The sequence below is a fragment of the Clinocottus analis genome, unplaced genomic scaffold, assembly GCF_023055335.1.
Source record: "Clinocottus analis isolate CAN_PGR_092001 unplaced genomic scaffold, fCliAna1.0.p SCAF_62, whole genome shotgun sequence".
In the NCBI taxonomy this organism is placed as follows: domain Eukaryota; kingdom Metazoa; phylum Chordata; class Actinopteri; order Perciformes; family Cottidae; genus Clinocottus; species Clinocottus analis.
In genome coordinates, this window is record NW_027176221.1 from 87,501 (window position 1) to 108,566 (window position 21,066).

Sequence of the window (21,066 nt, forward strand, 5' to 3'; positions counted from 1 at the left end):
TATTCTGAGAGAAAGTGCTGGATGACGGGTTCTGTTGAGCCAGTTGCAGCAAACTGCAACCACACACGTTGTTTCATACCTGCAACATAAGCCCGGAGGCCCTCATGTCTACATTCATTGTAAAATATGACTTTTTTTTCAGCTGATATTCTAGGTCTTTAATCATATCTTAACTTGTCCATATTTTCCAGTGGGACTTTGAAAAGGCAAATTCCCAGTGGCTTGAACCAACTACCAACCAGGAGGAGGAAAAGGATGATTTTCCAGCGCCAGCGTTGCCCACAAACCCCAAACTCGATAACATCTGCACCTGTTTGTTTAAATCTTAATTAGTAATGTGATACACATCTAGTGCATTCATTTCAGGGGAAATAAAAGTGTAAACACTGAACTGTTATCTGCCTTGTGTGACTTTACAGTTGAGCTCATTTGTGTGTCGTACGCTGCATCTCATCTCCTCAAAACGCTGATGGTGAAGTCGGCCATCTTTTGGTTGGTGTTGCATGTTGTACTTTAGTTGCCATGTGCAGCTTTACCCTTAAGTTAGGAATGTTAGATTTAAATGTCTATTAATTCCTTTAATTCTTTTCCTCTACTTCTGAATTGGGTAGCTCGATGCTGATTGTGCTGTTGTCCACTGACACACCTGCAATCACTGCTTGTAGGTATGAATGATGCCAAAGAGGACAAAATGGAGCTCTTTAGTTTACGGCTGTTTTTTAGCGAACTGAAGCAACTCCGGCGTTTGTCAAACCTCTGACCGCATTCATCAAAACCACTGAGATCTGTTGGGACTGTTTACACAAAAGACCTTTCCTCATAAAACAATATTGAGAGCCTGCTTGTTTGCAGGGTTATTGGGTCACATCCTGTATTTTGCGAGTCGACCTGTGTTATCAGGGCTGGACTGGAAAAAGCCCCGCGGCCAGATAAGAGCCAGACCAGACGGCCAGCGCCGCTCCGTCCTCTCCATCATCCCTCAGACCTCGAGTCCATCTGCCTGCTGGCAGCTTTAAACCATGATGCCGGAGCAAGCATTTTTAACTGAAGGGACTTCCTCGACCCTGATAACGGAACAATACACAGATTAAAGTTATGGAGCACATTTTACTCCCCGTTACATTTCCTCAAGCCAACATCTGTCAGACGAGTGACTGACGGCTAATGAAGTGTCGTGAAGCTGCTGCTGCTTTCAGGAGCAATTCATGTTTTAGGGTGTAAACCGGGGAGATGATCCAGCTTTTATTGTTTATTCACAATCACATCATCAGTTTCTGTTCATAATTACATTGATTTTGAGTGGACATTTTTTGAAGAATTAGGTCTCATGTATTGGGGAAAAAATGAACTGCTTTCAACATCTGTTTAATTACTTTGTGTGTTTTTTAAACTTTCGTCTTATGAAATCCATATAAATATTGTGTGATCATGTTTTGAAGCGTACCGATGATGGTGCAAATATTTTTGACAACAGACTCATCCAGACAACAACAGACTCATCCAGACAACAACAGACTCATCCAGACAACAACAGACTCATACAGACAACAACAGACTCATCCAGACAACAACAGACTCATCCAAACAACAACAGACTCATACAGACAACAACAGACTCATACAGACAACAGACTCATCCAGACAACAACAGACTCATACAGACAACAGACTCATCCAAACAACAACAGACTCATCCAGACAACAACAGACTCATCCAGACAACAGACTCATCCAAACAACAACAGACTCATCCAGACAACAGACTCATCCAGACAACAACAGACTCATCCAGACAACAACAGACTCATACAGACAACAGACTCATCCAAACAACAGACTCATACAGACAACAACAGACTCATACAGGCAACAGACTCATCCAAACAACAGACTCATACAGACAACAACAGACTCATCCAGACAACAACAGACTCATCCAGACAACAACAGACTCATCCAGACAACAACAGACTCATACAGACAACAGACTCATTCAGACAACAACAGACTCATCCAAACAACAACAGACTCATCCAAACAACAACAGACTCATCCAAACAACAACAGACTCATCCAGACAACAGACTCATCCAGACAACAACAGACTCATCCAGACAACAACAGACTCATCCAAACAACAACAGACTCATCCAAACAACAACAGACTCATACAGACAACAACAGACTCATCCAGACAACAACAGACTCATACAGACAACAGACTCATACAGACAACAGACTCATACAGACAACAACAGACTCATCCAAACAACAACAGACCCATACAGACAACAGACTCATACAGACAACAACAGACTCATACAGACAACAACCCACAAGGTTCACAGAAAAAACACAAGAACACCAGAACATGCCCAATGAAACAAGACAACAAGACACAAAACCAACATGAAAAGATGCTCAATTTAAATCTGAAAACCACAACCAAAGGTCTTTATTAAAACTGCTGCCGGGACAAAAGACTAACTGGGTCAGTGCTTCATATTTGTCTACAATTCTCTGTTTTGTGCGTAATACATTTGGGATATGATTGATCGACTGACAATGAGATGCATGCAGGGCTTCCTGCTGCTCTGATGCTGTATAGCTCAGTAAAGACGCCTGAATGCTGAGTCGGATCAATCATTACACCAAAGTGTCTGTTCAACCAGAGCTGCATAACATGCCTCCTCAACTCTACTGAGAGTGTTATTGTCATTAATACCTTCCATTTAGTACACCTGAGAATGTATTCGGTTTGAAATGAACCTAAACACAAGTTGCCATTTTTCCAAAGGCATCCAATAAACTAAAGAAAGTATGTTGTTGTACTGTGAAAAACGCTGTCTGATGGGATAAGTGCTGAGCGAGCACTGCTCCATCCCTCCTCTCTGCGGCTGGGCCAATGAAAACAAACTGTGTCCAATATGAAAAGGTGGAATTCTGTTTGCAGAAGTGATGAAGAGCACGGATTAGCACATCTGAAGCAGCAGTGGGGAACGGGCCTTTTTGTTTTTCTTGGCCTGTGCGTCAGTGATCGCTCCAATGCAGGCGACGTGGAAGACGCCGCATGATGTGAGCCTGCAGGACATTCTGTTCACCTTGCAAACTAAATCCTGAATAGTTGCAGTGAATGGATAAGTCAGAAAATGAACGCTGACTAATGAATACCTCGACATTACTGAATAACTCAGAATAAAGGATTATACACCAGTGAGACGCTGGGGGACTTTGTTAAAGTTCTCCACTGATTTGCCACAGAAAGATCAGTTTTCTCATAACAGTCGGGGACAATGTATAATATTAATAATAAAGAAATTATCCCAACAATGTCTTAATTTGGGCACGAGACATTGAATTATTTGCAGAACGTCTGCATTTCCAACAGGAGACGTGGAGTTTAAAACCTGCAGGCACCATGAATGTAGTACTGATCGAGGCATTATCTTCCTATGTTTGATTTTGAGTACCATTTTATTACTCACAAGTCCCTCACAGGCCATTTGAAAAACGTGTGCACATGTTTCCAATAAGAGAATAAAAGAATTGCTGAACAGCAATGACTGTATGACCTCTCTTTTACACTTTTGACTAAAATGCCATGCTTACATGTGAACACCGGTTCTCTCCACATCATCTGCTAACAATGCTTGGTCTAAGATGGTATTGGACATCAGTGGTGTCATGTGACATTTATGAAAAATGAGCAATAAAACAAAGTACAAAAGATAATTGACATGCAGTCAACCTGACGGCTTTTTTTGGCCACTGGAAGTCTGTGGCCCTTGTTCACCATTTGGTAAGTCAGCCTTGATGGTGAATCGTAGAGAAGAAGCTGCATCTTGAGTCCTGCAGGTGAGCCTCGCTGAGCCGCTCGTCCCTGAGAGGGAACCATCATGCAAAGGGAGTTGTACTCCCACGTGGGAGTACAACTCCAGAGCTGCCAACTTTTCAAGAAATTTTGGCGTGAGATTTTGTCGACGGGGGGTCGACGACGAGAAATACGCGCCGCCGCCGCGGACAGCTGTGTGTCGGGAGGGCGGGACTTAAGACCAATGAGTGACAGTCACGTTCAATGCGTGAGACTCGAGAGCCTGATACCTCCGTCTCTCTGCTCCTCTCTGAGTCTGTTGTTGAGAGTCTGCTGTCTGTTTGTGGTAAACAGGATGTCTATGCAGCGAATAGGTTTACAGATGCGCTCCTTAGCGCCATCTATCGTCGGAGAGTTTGAAAAGGCACGAACGCGCCCCAGACTTTTTTTTTGGCGTGAGATATTGGTTGTGTGGCGTGTGACTGTGTAAACAAATGAAAAAGCGTGTGTCACACGGCGAAAGCGTGAGAGTTGGTGGCTCTGCAACTCCCTTTGCATCGCCGTGAGAGTATTCAGGGTACTTCAGAATGATGGGCGCGCGCGCGCCTCCTGTGATGTCACAGCACGTCACTTCCGGCCGTCAGACAGCCAGTTCAGGCCAGTTCACTCGCGCTGTACTCCGTCTGTCCCTCTGAGCTGTCAACACACAGCCAGCCCTCCGCCTGCGACAGCCTTGTTCTCTGTCCATTAGCCCGTGCTCCTCTTCAACGACGTCTTCCTTCAGGTAGCAGCCGCTTTCGTCCCGCCATGACTCGGAGGTGATCTTCAGCGTGTCCAGGTGGTTCTGGGTGAGAGAGTGTTTCATACGGTTTACCTCGCTGTCATCACCCATGTGTCAGTTGCTACCTAGCTGGCTGAGAAAGCTAACGGGCAGCTAGCTGATGCGCGTCCACAAAACTGGTCTGACTTGTCTTTGAAACGTGGTTTCGCTCCGGACGGTTTCTGAAACCGAAAGCGAGCTCGGCTTTTAGAGACACGCGCACGTTTCTGTTCATGTGGTCACCAAGTAGCGGACTAACAATGGAGCTTGGCTAACGTTAGCCAGCTAGCCGACAAGCACTTACTGAGGCATCACTTGTTGTCAGAAATGAGGCATTTCTGTGCAGGGATATCGTGAGGGATGTCGGCAACATGAGCTGCTGAAAGATGACGTTGTGTTACGTTGTGTTACGTTGTGGACCTTTACTGTTGAGCTGACGTGTCTTTGGTCCTTAATTGGCTTTGGACTGGACTTGTAGTGTTAGTTGTTGTTGTATATGACTGGGTTAGTGTGTGTGTGTGTGTGTGTGTGTGTGTGTGTGTGTGTGTGTGTGTGTATGTATGTATATATATATATATATATATATATATATATATATATATATATATATATATATATATATATATATATGCGTACCATTTGGACTCGCTTCTGTTACCCACTAGCTGTGTCTCCTTCCTATAAAACACAGGTCTTCTCATACTAGCCAAGCATATCATTTGAATGACCTGATACGAACATTGGCATGTATGTATTACGTCCTTGTTTTCATATTTTGCTATGCTAAATAATTGTTGATGTTATTAGAAGTGTTGACGGTTCATTAAACGAATGTATCCCAGGACCTAACACAAAGTCCATTAATGTCACGTTGCTCCAAAACTGATTTAAAAGTGTCTCAAAGTTTTCTCATTTTTTACAGTCAGTGTGGATATCATTTTGAGACAGCTGGCTTTAATTTATTTATTTTTGCTGCTCGGTGGCTAGCATACCTGGACCACAAAAGGTTTAAGTACATAAGGGATCAGAAAGGGATTGGGCTTTATATAGTCAACACTGATCAATTTAAAATTGTGTCCTCGAGTTCAAGTTTATTTGTGTCGCGCAATTACCAACTATCCAGTGAAGCTCGGGACAAATGTATTCACTTTATTTATTGTTAATCACTTTTATGGACATTAACACAAGTTATTTGCTGCCACAATTACTTTGTAGATAATTAAATTGTGTGCTTTTATTGTGCATGTGACCTTTGAGATGAGTTATACCCACACAGTCGTCAGAGACATGCTCAACCGGTGCGTCACAAAATCCTCACATTTCACAATGTGTGTGAAAGCACTGAGCAGACCACTGAATTTCACTTTTCTTTTTCCATTAATTGACTAATTATTGCAGCGCTACAATTTATTTTGATCAGCTCCATCTAAATTAAGTTAAAGCACCAAAGTCAATTAAGTTCACTTAGAATCAGCCAACTGGACCAGGTAAATAAAACAGATTGTGTATGATTTGGCTTAGTTTTAGTCCTAGTTTAGAAATTAAGATATTAGTGTATGGAGTAAAACACAATAATCTGCACGAACATGGTGTTATATCTTCTAAGGAGGTTGTCTTGCTGAATGATCCTACTTTACTGGACTCAGTGATGTACCTGTATTTGAGATACAGCTGCCAACTCGATGTATCCTTGAGGAGCGAGCTGTACCAGCTCAGTCCATATTGCACAGCTGGATTACAGCAATCAAGAAAGTTCATGTGCCCTCTTCACCTGTGAATCTGTGTCTCTGTCAAAGAGCTCGAGGTCTTGATGTCCCAACTGAACATTTTGAAGCGGTTTTGTCTCCAAAACATTTTCCACTGGTCTTTGAGCCAATGCCTCAAAACCTTTCACAGGTGAGCTTTAAGACAGCACCATGTGACGGAAGGCCTGCCAGTGTTGATTGAGCGTGGAGATGTGAAATATCCCGACATGCTCAAAGTCCTGTCAGCAGCCCAGCGCTGTTTGGTGTGGAAGCCCCACACCAGTGTGTCAGAGAAACGGATCTTTCTTGTGCCGGTTTAGCGGTTTGCTTCCAACAAGTAGAGGACAAACCAGCGGCCTGCTTCAGTGGAAGTTAGATGAAACACTTCAATAGAAACAGCTGTGAAATTTAACACAGTAACACAAACCTGAGAATAGACTTGTGCAATTACATGAATATATCGAGCGTTGCTGATTTGAATCATGGTGTAAAACAGGAGGACTCTCCACTAACTCAGGTAGTTGTTTACTTTAGAATTGATTTAAAATGTTCACTTTCGAGCTTATAAGGCTTTGCATAGACTGGCCCTAAAAATTGCAGCTTTTAATCCCTCTAAAATCTGCTTGCCGTCCTCGGACAAGGACGTCTTGACTGAAAGGATGTCGGCTGTGGGTTGTCGGTGCAGTCGGGTCGTGAATGGAGGCCCATCATGTGGTGTGTCCTGTCTGCTCCAGCTCGCTCTCATCAGCAGCAGCTTCTCAGACGATTTGTGACAGAAAGCTCAGGACTGAGCTGATAATAGATCCCTCCTATGTTACTGATTGTGATGACTATCGCCAAGCTGCTCAAGAGATAGGATGATATCAGAGCAGCGATTTCTTCATTCCTTTCTCAGACCTGGTTAAACTGTTGCATTACAACGGTGACACAACCACACACCTGTTGCATCCTGAGACTCGGTGCATCATTTTGTGGTCTCAAAACTGCATGAGCTTTTGTGAAGAAAAAGCAACTCCTGGAAAAATGACTATTATGATATGTGGACATATGAAACTCTGATGCATAAAACAAATAAAATAATTAAAAGCACACATTGTCTTTAAAATATCTTGGAAGACAATTGCTATGTGTTGAGCTTTCAGCTTGATATGACTGTAGCCCAGAAACAGGAACAATACATATGATGGATTGAGCCAGTGAGGATATTATTTGAATTGTATTTAATGGTATTTTCTTATTTATGATTACGTTTTAAACGTTTTAATATGATTTAATCTCTTCCACATTGTATGCCGTTTTTCATAGATTGTCAGACAACAATGCTGCTGATCCAAGAGCATGTGGTCAGACTTAAAATGTCTACACACTTTTGATCTGTAGGATTATTTATTCCCCCTCCCCCTGGGAATGGAGCTCTGATAAAGACTTCTTTTAGATCTCTTTTTCCCCCTGATCCACTCCACTTAACTCTCCATTGATTATTTTAGTCTGAAAAAGTCCTAAATTCTTCTCACTTGGTTGTGATGTTAAGTGTGCATACGTTTTCTCTTTTGACGTGATGTTAAAACAGAATTGTTGGCTAAATGACCGTGTTGGGCTCTTCAAACTCTGTTCAGACAGCAGAGGAAGTGCAGCTGGTCAAAGATTTCTTCTGTAAGGCCAATGGTCACTGTGATAAACGCTTGATTGGCCATTGAGGGAATAAAGCTTTGCTGTAATGCCCACGCAAGAGAGGGGAAGCGATAAGGAAAGGACATTGAGTGCAGCGCATGAGAGCAACTAAACACTTTTTCCTCTAAATGCTTGCACGAAGCGTAGACCTCTGTCATTAGGTCATTGCTTATTGTTCACTTTTTCCTTTCTGTCTGCGTGTTGAAGGACAGGACCGAAAGGGAAAGGAGGATATGTTTAGTCTTCACTGTCCTGGATTGATTTATTTGTATACTTTTGTTCTGCTCGTGTTCAGGTTCCTTGAAATATGTGCGTCTGAGCCGCCGGCCTCGCCCGAAACTGAACTTTGTCCTGATAAAAGTCAGCAAATGATGATCTTGAGACTAATAAATAGTCTGTAAGCGTATGCTATCGTGTCTTTTTAAAACTGAACGGACTCAAGACATATTGTGACATTTTGAATCATCAGTGAGTGACTAACTGATCATTTATTCATCAATCATTTTTCAAGACAAATGTTTAAATAAATGCTGGATTCAGCTTCTCTAATGTAAAATACACAATAAACTAATACTCTTTTTTGTCCTTGGACTGTTTCGGCAAAACAAAACCTTCCGTTTCTGAGACGCTGTGATAAGCTTTTTTCTGAATGTTTACCAATTTTATAGACCACATGATTTATTGATTGAGTAAATATTAAGCAGATTAAACACCAAATAAACTGTTGTAGCCCTGGTCCCACCATTGTTTGCTAATGATAATGAATGTATTAATAATAGTACGTTGAACACAATTGATAAATTGGAGTCGTGGAGCTCACAGTACAGTAAAATAGATTAATATCTAATTGCATGCAGGGGTTTAGTGGTTGAAGTTGCCCAACTGAAATGATAACCAATGAATCGGTTGAATCCGTTATTTACTGTCAGCTGCAGTGTATGCGCAAGTTATCCGCCACGATGTTATGGGCTTTGTCGTGGAGACATCAGCCACTTTGCCCAGTAAGTTCTCAGTTCAGCTTTGGGGTTGTCAGTCTTCAGGGTTCCTGCAGTGTAGCTGAAGCATGGCGTTACAAGTGTTTAGGTCGCAAGCTGCTCCGCAGAGTTCTACTTTTTTAATTTTTTTAAACGCCTATTGTCAGTTAAATGAATAATTATTAACTTCACTAACATTAAGGATTGTAATGTTTAATTGTATAGTTTGAAACAACATCAACAGCTGCCTTGTGTTTTATTTTCCCAAGCCTGCTTTGCTTATTAATACAATAGCAGACTAATCAAATGAGAGACAACAATGTGGCTTTAGGCAGGGCTGGAGAAATCTATAAATATCTCTGAAGTCATGCTGACACTTAGAGGCCCTATAAGGGTCCTCTGTATTCCTGAAGGAAAAAAAAGTGTTTCCTACGGTCGCCCTCATATTTATTCTACTATCGCATTGGCTTTGTGACAGGAGCACCAAGCCTCGTGAGGGGATGCGAGTCGGCTGGAATCACCTGACGGTTCCTCCATGTTCTGCATGAGCTCATGATGAGTTTGTCACTTTGGGAAATAGTTACTGGAAATGAAGCATACAATGAACAAGGTCTGAGCGCAATGGGATTAGCAACGGCAGAAGTCTACAGGAAGAAGTGAATTTAAATTTGAGATGATGGGAAAACTTCTCACTTACTATCCAATGTGGTTGAGTACTCCACAATATTCTGGACTAACATCTGCAGTAGTGTGGACAGCGTCTATGTCGGGAAACTTCACTCATCTTCATTTAGTTTCCCAACGTTTTAACTACACAAAGTTGTTCCTGAAAAGGACAACCAAATGAAATGAATGCCAGTTGTTGGTCCTTACTTTGGGCGTCCAACAACGTGCACCAGTGAACACCTTAACGTGTGCGTTCACATTACCCAGTAACTCTTTTGCTGCAGCACAATATGCATTAACCAGTTTTGTTTTCCCTTTGGATCATATGTTACTGTTTTGTGAAAGTCTCTCTTCCCGTTTTATCATTATAGACAATTTAGTGGAGAAAGCAACATGAAGTTTTGGAAAACTCTGTTCATAGTGTTCATTGTTTTAAAAAAACAAATCTCCATCAGGATAATCATGCAATCATTTGCGTTCGTTCATGAGTGCGTAGGTATGCACTTCTGTGTCTGGCTAATCTTGCACTGCACTGTCGCAAACTGCATGATATTGTAGGTGTCTGGTTATTACTGCATGCTCAGGGACCTCTCAGGTTGCGTTGACTACTTTCTCAAAACATCTGTTAATGCCTTTTATACTGCCAGCGGACTGCTCACTCATTCTCAGTGCTTCTGCTACTCCCGTAACAAAGTGAATAACATGCACCCACTTTTATTGTTTTGAACGGTGTGTTTGGCTAACTGCAAACATAGCTGACCGCATCACTTTAGTTATTTGAAAAGAAATTGACTGAGAAGCCTAAAATAAACATTTGAAGTTGAGACGGAGCTGAGGTGCATGCTTGCACAGAGCTACTGCCGACATGTTCATAGAATAAAATGAGTGTTGGTTGTGTGAGGCATGCAAGTAAAAAAACATTTGATCCACTTGCGATCTAGGTTGGCCAATAGTTGGTTGTGTTGATTCATTCGCACAGTGGTCGTTGTAGACGCACCTGGGGAGATCTATCCTCCACTCAGCACCTTTTCTACTTGTGTTTTTCTCCCAGGGTTCCAGGTTGGTGTGGTGGGAGAGCAAACTAACTGTGGGGAGGAGGACTGCCTGGGGCATCGTGTCCCTGGCTCTCAAGGTGAGCTCGAGCTGTTACGCTGTCCATCTGTGATGGATCCGCCCCCTCAGGGTTTGGCACATATGTGAGCCGCGGATTAATTACACAGTTAATCTTAACCATCACAGTGTGAAATAAAGTTTTACTGTCGATCGTTATCTGCCGATATTCAGTAAATTATGCGTTCAGGCCTTCGGCATTCATGCTTCCTGGTTGCCGATCCATGATGATCAGTGTTTCCCCTAGGTTTACAGGTTCAGGGTGGGGGGGGACCTCGGCGACACCGATAATGACACAAACACCAAAAGCATTACTTTTCTGTAAATAACCTCCTTTTGTGACTCCATCTGTGCTTTTATAAATAACAGAATAAAGAACAATAACAATAACTTTCAATTTAACCAAATTGCCCCGCCAGACCTCAAAAAAAGAAAACAAAATTTCAATCACTTAAAACAATAAAAAATAAAGTACTATCTGTGCAAAAATAAATAATATGTAGTTACTACTAAATAGGTTATTGTGGAAAACTAAAAGCAAATTGCAGAACAAAACAGAATGAGTAGATATGTGAGCATCAGGTTGTATCATGTTAGTGGCTCAGTGAGTTGCTTTCCTCTGCACATATTTTTAAAACGTGGTTGTTGACTTGATATGGACGCTCTCAGTTCATGCTCCATGTTGAGATGAGATCTTTTTTACGGTTTTGAGAGACGGAACAGCGGAAAAGACGATTTCACGGAGACTGGCTTTTGGCAAAACGCCAAAAATCGCAGAGTCGCGCAACGTAATCTGTTAACCGTGAACATTTACCCGGCATTTCTCCATGTATTTATTAATGACTTAGTTTTATGTCCGTGTACTTTGTAATGTGTGAAGCCAGCAGCTCATTGTTGGAACAAGACACCAGCGCTTTGACTAGTTTCACTTGAGCAGAAAAGCTGCTCCGGTGCTCCTTGCAGGAGGGCTACTGTTGCTATCTTCTACCTGGGAGTGTTTAAAACGCAGATATAGTTGTCTGCTTTTTTACGCGACATATTTTTCTACGCTCTGTGCCGCTGCTGGATGCTCAGCGCTCACATGTATGCTCAGCGCTCACATGTATGCTCAGCGCTCACATGTATGCTCAGCGCTCACATGTATGCTCAGCGCTCACATGTGTGCGCGCACCTGTCTCTGCGCATCGGTACGGAACAACGCCGTGCGCGATACAGAGATCCTTTTGCAGCGTTGGCTTTCTGAGTTCCGCTGTAAATCATCTGCAGTTCGTATCAGGGCCAAAACAAACTTGGTCAGTGATCTCTAAAAGTTATATTTGATCCGATTTTTGTTGTTGTGGATTTCATTCTATTATTCTTACTCTGATCATATTGTTGATTAGATATGTCTGTATACGAATTATGCCCCTTGGTTTTGCTTCAGTTCTCCATCCCTGCTCTTGCACAAGTTCACCAAAATGAAAGTTTAACTCAACAAGTTTCCTTTGTTAACATGTGACATATTGGTACCCCAGCCTTAATCAGGGTTATGTGTGGCTTCTGAGCCACCAAGTTTTAACTTGGCCTCTTGTGCTGTACTTTTGGGACCCTGTGTGTTTTCTGTGGTTACGACCCTGTGTTGTCTGAACAAAGGATTCCTGCATAACAGACGATGTAGCAAACTTACTATTGTTTTCTAACTGACTGCCACATCGGGCACAGTAAGGATGCATAGTTACATCGTAGTTGGTTACAGTAACAACATAAGCTTGATACTTTAAATCCTTTTTGGGTGGCATTTTCATTGGCGTGTTATCTAGGAGTCACCATGACAGCAATTTGTAAAAGAGTGTTTGCGTGATGCACTGGTGTTGGTATTTCCAGTCATAGCAGAGTTAGTGGAGGGATTGTTCTTGTTGCACTGCACCCACTGCCCAGCGCCGACCAGGGGGCTATTGTAAAATGCAAGGAAGGGCTTGGTCCTAAGCAAAATATCCCGCTGTATGCCAGAGAAAAAGTCCACCCGGGTGCAGCTGCCAGATAAGATCAGAGTGTGTGGTGTACTGATACAGGATCAGAGGGCGGTGCAGGGTGGTGCGGGCAGGGTGGCTCTATTGGCACCATGGCCCTGATGCACCATGGCTGGGATCCTCAGAGATCATGTCTCAACGTTACCTATTTGTGTCACTTCATGTGGTTTGGGGATTTTTTTTTAATCTTCTTACTGTTTGTGTGCACTACTCCATGGAGTCTGTTGGCTCCTTTAAAAGGCAACTAAAGACCGTTTCCTTTGTCCAGGCTTTTACTTAACTGTCCTGAGGCTGCTTTGATTGACATTGAGTTGTTTTGGCTTTTAAAAAAAATCTTTTTAAAATATATTTAAACATTTTTTAAAGTTTAAAATTTTTTAAACATTTTTAAAATGTTTTATTTATTTGTACTTCTTAACTGTGTATTGTTTATGTTGTTATTGTTAAGCGCTTTGTGACCCTGGTCTGCGAAAGGCGCTATACAAATAAAGCTTATTATTATTATTATTATTATTATTATTATTATTATTATTATTCACACCAAAGACAGTCACTGCACAGGAAGGCCCGAGTTTCTTTCAATGGAGAATGCAAAGACAATGACACCCGACGTGTTCTTTATGTCCAGTCTACTCCGTAACTTAAACCTTTATCTTTCGTAACTTAAACCTTGTTTCACAAAGACAGGATGTTGGAAATGGAAGCAGGGTTTTCAGTCCTTTTTTTGGCAATCTCAGGATATTCTGCCTTGATTGAAACTCAGAACATTTAACTATCACTCATTCATCCTCTGTCATGCTCACCCTGCTAATACGGACCCACTGCCTGACAGGCACTCCAGGTTGGGAGAGGGACTTTTCCAGCAACAGTCAAAACATATTACTTTTCTGCAAGTGTACGCTTGTTTTTCAGTTGCCCCTGTGGGATTCTACTCACAGTTGTATTGTACAGTTGTACAGTAACAAGCACAGTTGTTGTTAACTTGACTGGGTTCATTCACTCCTCTGCAGTTTGTGCTGTTGTCTGCTGAGTGTGTGTATGATTGTGTGTTTGGAGGAGTTGAGCCTTGCCTTCAGTCAAACGCAGCAGTGGAGAGACAAAGAGGAGAGACTGCAAGTGCCACCATAAATTACACCAAAATCACATTTTCCACTCCGGTAATCTCTTCAAGTACCGATTAACGAACCAGCCTAAAAATGAATAACCCTGAAAAGTTATTCAGCTCTGGCTCCAATTCAGAAGCAGAGTCCCGGAGGCTTCGCTCGTCAGAGTCATGGTGGTGCACCCAAATGTTTCACATTCTCATTTTGCATGTTGAGCGAACCGCTTGCTCTGTTGAGCGCTGCATGGGATGTCACCAGTTCCCCCAGAAGCCCTCGTGAAATCCACAGTGGACCCGATTGTCTAATTGATAGCCAACTACTGACCTTGAAGCCCTAATTAGCTCTTGTACTGTCATCGGTTTGAAATGAACTCGGCTCTACTGTTTCTCTCTGCAACTCCAAACAATAAATTAGCAACAACATGGCAAACTAGCCTGCTGAAGCTGCTTTTGCCACATAGACAGATTGTCTGCAGCACAACTAGTATTTCCAAAAGCCTGTTTGTCTTTTGACAGAGTGTCGTACCAAGTGACAGTGTGACCTTCTGGGCAGCTGGCTGGTGCCCTGAGACAACTGAGAGCAGGCAATGGGGTCGAGCTTGATAATCTACCCCCATAGATTACTCATTTGGTCTGTATGTGGGATGACACTACTAAGAGATGGGTGATCTGAGATAACGCAGCTGTTTTGGAAGTGCTGTGCATTCTTGTAATTTGTATGTCTCGTGCTCAAATGAACAAGTGACCTTGAATAGCTTTAAATTGATAGGTTGACACATTTTGCTTGAAAAAAATATTGCACCTCCTGTGGTTTGAAAATTAATTTTGCATTTCATTGTTGAGCCGACCATGAAATGTGGTATCTTTATTACAATCTTAAGCATAATTTGTCTGAGTAAAATATCTTACCTCTGCTTGGCACTACTCACTATCCTGCCTATATATATATATATATATATATATATATATATATATATATATATATATATTTTGAAAATACATTTGTTACTGATTTGTTACTTTTTTTAAATGCTAAAAAAATTATTTATTTATATATATATATATATATATATATATATATATATATATATATATATATATATATATATATATATATATATATATATATATATATATATATATAGCCCGCCTACATATTTTCATCCCTTATATTTTGGTCAAGGGTCATCAGGTTAACCCATTGCCCCGCCATTGTACCAATTAGATTTTGTACCAGATTAAATGTTAATTGGCTGCACGGTTGTGGTCTCTAATCCCGCTCAATAACCTCGACCATGAAGTTATTTGTAGGGTATGCATGGTTTTGCAACCACAGGAATGCAGAGTTAACTGCATAATATGAAACTAGTGATGATCTGGGTTTTCCCCCAGGATCATGGTTTAATGCAGGAAGCTAACAAAGATGTGATAAATGTGTGGAGACGAACACACAACACCCGTCCGCATCACTAGTAAGCGGCTTGTGACCCTCTGGTGTCTACTCAGGGTTTTTCATTTGTTGTTGTGGAGCTGAAATGTTTTCCCACACACTCGTCACGCTGACATTTTGCCGGTTGTGTTTGTAGTGACTAAGGGAGGAGCTTGGCAAACTGTTGTGCAGCATGGAGAAGGAAGACCTGAAGGTCCTCAATGAAGGGGAAGAGGAGGAGATGGTATGTTTGTCTTTCTTCATTTTACATCGGGCCATTGAGGGAATTGATTCTTTCTGCCTTACTCGACGCGTCTCTTCTCTGCTCCCACCCTTCAGGAGCTGCAGGGCTACCGTCTGTGTCCTTGGCGGCTGGCCCTCGTGGGCCTCGGGGTGCTGTGTACGGGGGGCTTCCTCCTCCTGCTGCTCTACTGGATGCCAGAGTGGTGCGTCAAATCCACCTGCACCCGCACCACAGCCCGCGATGCCGACGTGGTGTTGCTGCGCTCCACGGTAGGTATAGCACGTAAAGCTGCAATCGTGAACACACAGTAATTACTTGGGTAATTCATGAAATGTTTTGGTCAATTTTAAAGTAAATATGGAATAGTCTTTGTCATACATGGCAGTATATTGATTAGCTTAAGAGTTCAAGTATTGGTCGCACAATACAAGCTTAATGAAGACACCACTGTCAGGTTTTAAATTAACATTCAAAATGTTGATTTTTTTTTTTTACAAATGGGAAAGGTAGTTGGATGTTAAATTAGTGAACACAGGTGATGAACTAAGGACATTGACTTCCCACTGTGGCTAATGTAAAAGCATGATGGTGCATGTGTTTGTGCATGTGCTTTTGCATTCCTTTCTCTCTGTGTTGGTCTCATGCTGGTGCACATGTGCACGCATTCTTCCTTTACTTGTGGATGAATCCATGTTTTGATCTTTTTGATTTATTTTAAATGTGTAAACATTGTGCTGCTGCTCACTTCTTGAACAGGTTCAGACAGGAATTTGGTTGAGGGTTAACTTCAATATTTTCTGGTGGATACTTGATGGACATATGCCCTCAATATCTAGCCACCTAATAAGACGGTAGTGTAAGCGTTAAGCTTAGTTAGGATGTAGGGGGTTAGGGAGTTAATGAGTGAACGTCCTGAAAGGAATACCTCACCTACAAAATCACCATTTGTATATCAATTAATGAAGTTCTCGAGGAAAGGAATGCATGCTTTCATGATTAATGGAGAATAAATAAACTGAGAAAAGTCTTAATAAATCTAAGTAAATGGGGGCCACATTTACAACTTACCCGTTTTATTTTGTCCAGGATGAGTTCCGACGCTGGTTCCTGGCCAGGGTGCGAGTGATGCTGGCCCCGGGGAGCAACCCCTTCCACAGCCTGGAGACCCAGACCACCTCCCCCTCCCCACAGCCAGCCAACGGACATAACCCCCCCCCCTCCGATGGCAGCGCTGCTCAGGAGCTCTTTGGAATATATGGCGACTACCAGCCCACACAGGTGTGCAACACACACACACACACACACACACACACACACACACACACACACACACACACGCTGCACCAGTGATGGAAACCATGTTTTGTTTCCAACGTTGAGGTAAGTTGTAAGTAGTTTATCAAATTGTAAATCTATTTGAAGCACACGTGCTTGTTTGGACTCGAGCTTGTTGGTATTCGCCATCGACGACATTCCATCACGCTTTATCCCAAAAACAAATATTGTGTTACTTTCTCCACTCGTTCAATTTTTTAAAGTGATTTAAAGTTATGCTACATTTTGTGAAACTGCTTCTCATAAGTTTTCTGTTTTTATTTTGTTTTTAATGTACTGTTTCTTGACTTGTGATATGTACACAGACTAATGCTGACATGCGTCTCTTTCCTCTGCCTCCCCATTGTATTTCCCTCAGATTCGCTATTTCACCTTCCATAGCACAAAGTATTATTGGAACGACGGTTTGCAGAACTTTGACGTTTTAACGTAAGAATTCTTTGATTATTTACAGAAAGAGTTTTTTATTTTTTTATTTATTTATACCAGTTTGCATGAACTTTTGCTGCAGAAAATTCACTTGAAGTCAGCTAAATTCATTCAGGGTTTCATCTGGCAGTGTATGCGCAGCAGTACAGAGAGCCAAATATCCACAGCCCCATTTAGTGACAAACAAAGAGCTGGAATGAATAATTAGAAAAACAAGCTGTAGTAAAGCCTGAATTACACATGTTGTCCCCTGACCACTAATTCCCCTCCAGTGGCCTGGATGATCTACAGGTCAGCTGCTCCACCCTCCACCTGGAGCACAGTGCCGGCCTGACCAGGAACCAGCAGAAGTACAGGTAACGTCCTCCCGGTCTGAAGGAACGCTCGCACAACTCCTCCACAGCGATTGACCTGATTATTCTGTTGTGAGTTACACGAGCTGCAGCTGTGTAACTGATTAAAATGATAACTTGTGCCGTGCAGAGCATGAGTAATTTAAAGGAGAGCATGAAGCGATCAGGTTTATGTTCTATAGGATGAACACCTGCATGGTCCTGACCTTAATGACACATGGCTGTGTGTATATGTCGTATGGCATGTGTTTGTTTGGATGTGAAGGGCTGGTTCAGACTTTGATCACGAATGTCTCTTTCACCTCTTGTCAGGAGACTGTTCTTCGGAGTGAATGAAATCGCAGTGAAAGTGCCTTCTGTTTTCAAGCTGCTTATCAAAGAGGTAGGGCCCAGTTTACATTGAAACAGTCTTCTCTTTAACTCAGTTTGTATTTGTCCTTGAATGAAAGACCGCGTTAACTTGTGAGCTCATCTCGGACAAACCCCACGCTCATCAACCCCAGATAGTAGATAGAGCACAGATAAGTGCATACTTGTTTCGGGTGGTATTTGGAAAAGGAGTATATGTACAATACTACACGATTGCCCCTTACAGACCAATTCATTGATGTGGGTCCCAACGTGTGTTCAAACATCTTGGATAAAACTACCCAATGCATCTCATAGCTACAACACTGCTGAAGTAGATGTCTCTGTTTTTAAATAAATCGTGGTTGTTCCTTAATGCTCTCACCTCTGCAAGTGTCACACTCGTATAACTCTGTGTCTCCTCCTGCAGGTCCTGAACCCTTTCTACATCTTCCAGCTCTTCAGTGTGATCCTGTGGAGTGCCGATGAGTATTACTACTATGCTGCGGCCATTCTTTTCATGTCCATCATATCCATAGCTACCTCGCTGTACACCATCAAAAAGGTGAGCTTCACAAAAGGCTGATCCATGTATCTGACCGCATAGTTACTGCAAAACCTGGCTGAATTAAATTGGAAGAAAAAGTAGATGTCCTTTGCACTCACACAAGTGATCTTGGGGACCAACAAGCTGTCTAAAGTTCATCATGTGTTTTCTTCTTTCAGCAATACATCATGCTTCACGATATGGTGGCAACTCACAGTACTGTCCGTGTGTCTGTATGCCGAGCCAACAATGGTTTGTTAAGTCTTTTTCTGTGGCCTTTGTAGAGTCATTTGTAATAGTAGTGCATGGGATGTTTTATTGTATTCAGTCTCTTGCATTTCTGAAGAGTGCTGTCCAAACCATACCCGATGATAGTCAAAGCCGTGTGACTGTGTAATTGAGTCTGACCAACCATAGAAGCAGAAACAAATGTCTGTTTGGAAAATGCAGACTTCTTTTGTATATCTGACCTCCTTTTTAAATGAGTGACAGTCTGCAGAGATGATGCCTGACATTGTCATCAGGTGTCTTATGAGCTGAACCGGTTCAAATTAATTCCATGTGTTGGCCAAAGCACAAAAATAAGTTTGTGCTCAGAATCAGTTAGAAGCATTGCTTTGTAAGTCTGTACCCCGCTGATCCTTTAATGTATGCATCTATTCACTGCACTGGCCTTCCTTCCTGCTGCCTCGTGAGGCAATGAGAGACGAGCTGAACAAGACTCTGCAGCTCTGACACACAAAATGTCTCCTCTCACCCCCACATGCACCGTCTGCTGCCACGGCTACCAATACGGTCTGTATCAATGGCACACATTTACATCAACGCTCCTCTTTTGCGCCCCCTTCTTGGCAGAAATCGAAGAGATTCTGTCTACTGATCTGGTGCCCGGGGATGTGATGGTCATCCCCAGCAATGGGACCAACATGCCATGTGACGCCGTGCTGGTCAGCGGCACCTGCATCGTGAATGAAAGCATGCTCACAGGTCAGGGAAACGTCTGCACATTTATGTGACTCAAGAGGGAGAACAACTCTTGTAATATTTGTACATAAAGTTAACAAACGACCATAAGAGGCTTTAAAACGGAAACATGCTTTACCTGTTAATCTCACAGCAGCCATTCCTAATATCCATGTAATCCACCATCAGGAGAGAGCGTTCCCGTGACGAAGACTAATCTCCCCAACCCTTTGCCCGGGGAGAGCGGCGACAAGGCCGACGTCTACACCACCGAGGAACACAAGAGACACACACTCTTCTGCGGCACCAACGTCATCCAGACCCGCTTCTACACGGGAGAGCTGGTCAAGGCTGTGGTAGTCAGCACAGGTGTGTGTGTGTGTGTGTGTGTGTGTGTGTGTGGTGGGGGGGGGGGGGGTGACCTTACTGAGATGCAATTCTCCTTATGAGAATGATATCATCATTTATTTATTTATTATATCCTGCATACATGCTGATCTCCGTCTCTTGCTGAAGATGCTTTTTCATACCGTGCACTAAGATGATAGTCAAGAGGATTTGTTTCAGCATATTGACCAGTTGTCTAAAATCTCAGCTTCTACATTATGAGACAAATGCAGCCTTTCAGAGGTCAGAAATATGGCTTTTATCCAGGAAGCTTTCGTATTATGTGCTCCCCAGGTTAATTCCTTGTTAATACAGTTCAGAGACTTTGGGTCCTGTCTGAAAACCTTTCACCCAAAACTCCTCATAACATCCTCTTCTCGCAGGTTTTAGCACGGCCAAAGGCCAGCTGGTGCGCTCCATCCTTTACCCCAAACCCACCGACTTCAAGCTGTACCGCGACGCCTACCTCTTCCTGTTGTGTCTGGTGGCTGTGGCTGGAATCGGCTTCGTCTACTCGATTGTCCTCAGCGTGATGAACGAGGTAATTTTGCAGGTGACGAGCAGGTTGAACAAATGCCAGTGTTCAGATTTTGTGTTTCATGGGTCCAGAGTTTCAGAAGGAAAAGAGGCAGAAATAAGAGTGCAACAACTGTAAACCAGTCAAACCTTGCACTGTCCCCACAGAACATTGGCTCTGTCATCTGTTGGTGTGCTTCTGCTGGAATACAACCTCAGTTTAGCTGCTGGATCCCTGAGGCTTGGACCTGAAGAGATTTGTTGTTAGCAGAATCCCTGCAAAACCAACTCTGACTAGAGTTATTTTTCTTGTCATCTGATACTTACTGCCTGGTGGTTTAGCCTTCCCTCGCTCGGTGCAACTTTGTGCAAAGGTTTTACCAACTCACAGCTGCATGCAATACATTTCAACATCAGTGTGTGCTGCAAAACATGAAGCGTTTGAGCCGTTGCTTTCCTTCTCTGTAACCCCTGTTTTAGGGTTATATGGTTGTTGTAGGATAAGCGTCAGGCTTTGAGCATCAGTTCTTTTGAGACTTGCTTTAGATAGACTCTGCTGTACCACACTCATCAGTTAGAAACTGTCACGTATTTGAACCCTCAAGGC

At 42.6% G+C, this 21,066-nt stretch overlaps 2 protein-coding genes across 3 annotated transcripts in view; both read left to right on the forward strand.

Annotated features, from left to right (window-relative positions):
• tmem44 (transmembrane protein 44) overlaps window positions 1-344 on the forward strand; it is a 5,517-nt gene extending 5,173 nt beyond the window's left edge. The window contains exon 10 of the mRNA XM_068604122.1: window positions 192-344. Coding sequence (XP_068460223.1) covers window positions 192-329 — 138 coding nt within the window. The 3' untranslated portion in view covers window positions 330-344. The remainder of the gene's footprint in view (window positions 1-191) is intronic.
• A 4,118-nt stretch (window positions 345-4,462) lies between these two features.
• The window catches only part of atp13a3 (ATPase 13A3), a 28,166-nt gene continuing 11,562 nt past the window's right edge, over window positions 4,463-21,066 (forward strand). For both annotated transcript variants that reach the window (XM_068604131.1, XM_068604132.1), the window contains exons 1-13: window positions 4,463-4,659; window positions 10,739-10,819; window positions 15,495-15,581; window positions 15,677-15,850; window positions 16,668-16,859; window positions 17,275-17,345; window positions 17,618-17,701; window positions 18,011-18,080; window positions 18,477-18,611; window positions 18,773-18,845; window positions 19,449-19,580; window positions 19,746-19,925; window positions 20,327-20,484. In XM_068604131.1, coding sequence (XP_068460232.1) covers window positions 15,531-15,581; window positions 15,677-15,850; window positions 16,668-16,859; window positions 17,275-17,345; window positions 17,618-17,701; window positions 18,011-18,080; window positions 18,477-18,611; window positions 18,773-18,845; window positions 19,449-19,580; window positions 19,746-19,925; window positions 20,327-20,484 — 1,320 coding nt within the window. In that variant the 5' untranslated portion in view covers window positions 4,463-4,659; window positions 10,739-10,819; window positions 15,495-15,530. The remainder of the gene's footprint in view (window positions 4,660-10,738; window positions 10,820-15,494; window positions 15,582-15,676; window positions 15,851-16,667; window positions 16,860-17,274; window positions 17,346-17,617; window positions 17,702-18,010; window positions 18,081-18,476; window positions 18,612-18,772; window positions 18,846-19,448; window positions 19,581-19,745; window positions 19,926-20,326; window positions 20,485-21,066) is intronic.